The sequence below is a fragment of the Zea mays genome, chromosome 10, assembly GCF_902167145.1.
Source record: "Zea mays cultivar B73 chromosome 10, Zm-B73-REFERENCE-NAM-5.0, whole genome shotgun sequence".
Classification (NCBI taxonomy): domain Eukaryota; kingdom Viridiplantae; phylum Streptophyta; class Magnoliopsida; order Poales; family Poaceae; genus Zea; species Zea mays.
Window position 1 is genome coordinate 103,492,838 of NC_050105.1, and position 3,098 is coordinate 103,495,935.

Below are 3,098 nucleotides of genomic sequence, written 5' to 3' on the forward strand. Positions count from 1 at the left end.
ACGGGAAAACTTTTGCTTCAGTTTAAAAGATTAACAAAAAATGGCAACATGTAGGTCATACTTGCGAGCCTGATCTCATTTAGACTTGTGTTGTCTATGAGGTAGTGTCATGAGTGGGAAGAAGGTACTACCTGGCGGCAACGCCTTCAATACTTCATCCCTGTACTCCACCGCGCTCGCCGTTGTGGTCACGGACGACTTCAAGTTGGGCATGATGATGTCCCTCCCAAAATGCCTCGCACTGCCACAAAACCTTGGAAACATTGTCGAACACCCGACATGCACCGCCAAAAACCAAGCAGCACCTACGCCAAACGAACCTGTGTGGCACTGCAGCCTGAAGGACAGCATCATCACGAAAATGAAGGTGCCAAGCGAGGCGCTCACCACCTCCCAAAATGCCTCGCACTGCCACAGAACCTTGAAAACATTAAGTCGAACGCCTTCATGATGCAAATTGTTTCAATGCCTCCTCAAAATTTAAAACATGTCCATCTATTAGACTAAAATACTGCAACTTCTATATAAGATTAAGAAATGAAGGTTGTTGATGTTGGTATGTTTTTTTATATACTTTGTCAAAGTTAGAGAATTTTGACTTACGACAACAAAAAATGTCCTATGTTTTGGAATGGATAGAGGAAACAAAAGCAGTAACATAATTCCAGACCAAAGCTCAAACCAGATAGACCAAACACAAGATTTACCTTATTGTAAGCCAACACAATAGACACAGCACCTCTCATGAGACCCGCCCACCAAACAATAACCTGAATGACCAATATCATGTAAGGAACATAACAACTGTTTCAAGAGAACATAAGAAGTTAAGATGTTGCTAAGTTAAAGACTTATCTGCTGCCTAAAATATATCTTTCCATTTGGAGTTTTTTTGGTCAAATTTGGTAGAAAGGATAGTGGGAAAACAAAAGCAGCTCTTGAAACCAGCACCAAGGCTAAAATGGTGCTGCTCAAAGCGATAGACTTTACCGGGCTGCACATGATAGAAAATACAGATTCAGAAGAAAGATCTTCTAGTTGAGCAATGAAGAGAGAGAAAGAGGGAGACAGTATGCCTATAAGTTTGATCGACAATCTTCCACTTCTCTATATCCAATGCATCCATACCAACATAAAGAAACAGAAAAATCTCGGAGATAAACGACAATGTTGCAAAGGCATGCCTGTGATCCATCCAATAGTACATTAGCATAAGCATTACCAAAGAATGCATGATCAAAAGCAAATGTCCATACAGAAGGTATGAAGCTACTTACTTGGTTGTGACCCTCGAACTTTCTGTTACATTGTGCCAAGTATAGTGTGACATTACGATACCGCAGAAAAACACAGTGAGAATGCCACTAAAATCGAGCAACTTACAATAAAAAGGCAACCCGTTAATAACAATTTACAGCTATGTTTGCTTTTAAAAAATGCAAAATGTCTGCAGAGGTTAAAAGTACAGGGTGTTCACTTCAGCTAGCATGCAAGATAAATAAGCCATTAGCATCATAATGGAAACTTCACGATCGGTTGAATGCCTCGGGTGCATGTCAAATAAGAGGAATGTAAGATGTGGAAATACCATCAATTTTTCAATTAAATTTTTTTTGTTGTGTCTAGTACAAACCTGCCAAAGTACAACTTCTTAATGGTATAAGCACTAAGAAGTCCAGACTGCAGAAAAAAACACATGTCAGTAAACTTTAGCAAAGCTAGAAGCGGAAGAGCATATAACTTACAGCTACTCCAAGAATGGTGCTGGAGCCGAACAGATAAAGGAAACTGCCAATGAAGTTCAGTAATTTGGCACCGCTGATATTTCTAGGATCAAAGTTCTGGATTGCATTGAACAACACAACAGAAGTTGCGTCATTGACAACACCTTCACCAAACACGTGGTTGTACAAGAATGGTGTCTTATCTTGGCTTAACACCTGCAAGGTGCAAATTGAGTCTGTGGCCGAGAATATTGCCCCAAGTGCTGAAATTTAAGATGTACAAGAGTCAGAAAGAAAGAACTGTATATGGGCAACAGAAGTGTTTATGCTTTGGGTGATGAACTTACCAAGATAGTCTCCCAGTTCAAGTGCGCCGATATTAAGCCTTGATATTAGTCCTAGAGCGCCTATTGAGATCAACTGTGAGTTAAAGGTTGCATTTGTAAGACTGACCTCCCGGAGCATGACCAGCTAAACGTTGCATTTGTTGATGTCGGCCATGCTAGCTTGCAGGTCAGCATTGTCGGTTACAAGAAGGGACAGCTCAAGATGCTTTCGCATGCATATGACCGTTCTCTTGGTGGGAGGGACTTCGATGAGGCCCTCTTTAAGCACTTCGCGGCGAAGTTCAAAGAAGAATATAAGATTGATGTTTACCAGAATGCCCGTGCATGCCTTAGGTTGCGTGTGGCGTGTGAGAAGCTTAAGAAGACGCTGAGCGCCAACCCAGAGGCCCCACTGAACATTGAGTGCTTGATGGATGAGAAAGATGTGAGAGGGTTTATTAAGAGAGAGGAGTTTGAACACATCAGTGCACCTGTGCTGGTACGTGTCAAAGGACCCTTGGAGAAGGCCTTGGCTGAAGCTGGCTTGACAACTGAAAATGTGCACTTTGTTGAGGTTGTCGGATCTGGTTCTCGTGTTCCAGCCATAATCAAGATAATCACTGATTTTTTTGGGAAGGAGCCGAGACGAACCATGAATGCAAGCGAGTGTGTTGCGCGGGGCTGTGCTCTCCAGTGTGCTATTCTCAGCCCCACTTTCAAAGTGCGGGAATTCCAGGTATAATCTCATTTTTTTTCTTCCTATGTTGTTTTAATGTTTAAGGCAATAACCTGAAATTCAAAATAACATTACTCGTGTTATTAAAAAACTTAAAACTGAAAAAAAACCATGGGTCGATTTTAAGCTCCTTTCAATCTACATAACAGTAGTAAACAAATGCCAAAATAAAACCCACAAGTAGCATATTAGTTCCATAATCCAAGATGAATGCAGACTGAGAGTGTTAGCACTTATTTCATCACATTGACTAATAATTCTGTTATGTTAAAAGGATTATTAGAACATATTAGAACCTTCCCTCGTGATCTT

The 3,098-nt window shown here is 41.0% G+C and overlaps 1 protein-coding gene across 1 annotated transcript; it reads right to left on the reverse strand.

The window, feature by feature from the left end:
* Nucleotides 1–878: 878 nt before the first annotated feature.
* On the reverse strand, nt 879–2,189 carry LOC103642676 (sodium/hydrogen exchanger 2). Its single transcript, XM_008665895.2, has 6 exons — nt 2,072–2,189; nt 1,746–1,987; nt 1,634–1,680; nt 1,478–1,544; nt 1,278–1,378; nt 879–1,184 (listed from the first exon to the last, which is right to left on the reverse strand). Exons 1-6 carry the CDS (start codon nt 2,187–2,189, stop codon nt 1,019–1,021), a joined length of 741 nt encoding a protein of 246 aa, XP_008664117.1. The 3' UTR covers nt 879–1,018.
* Between the last annotated feature and the right edge of the window lie 909 nt (nt 2,190–3,098).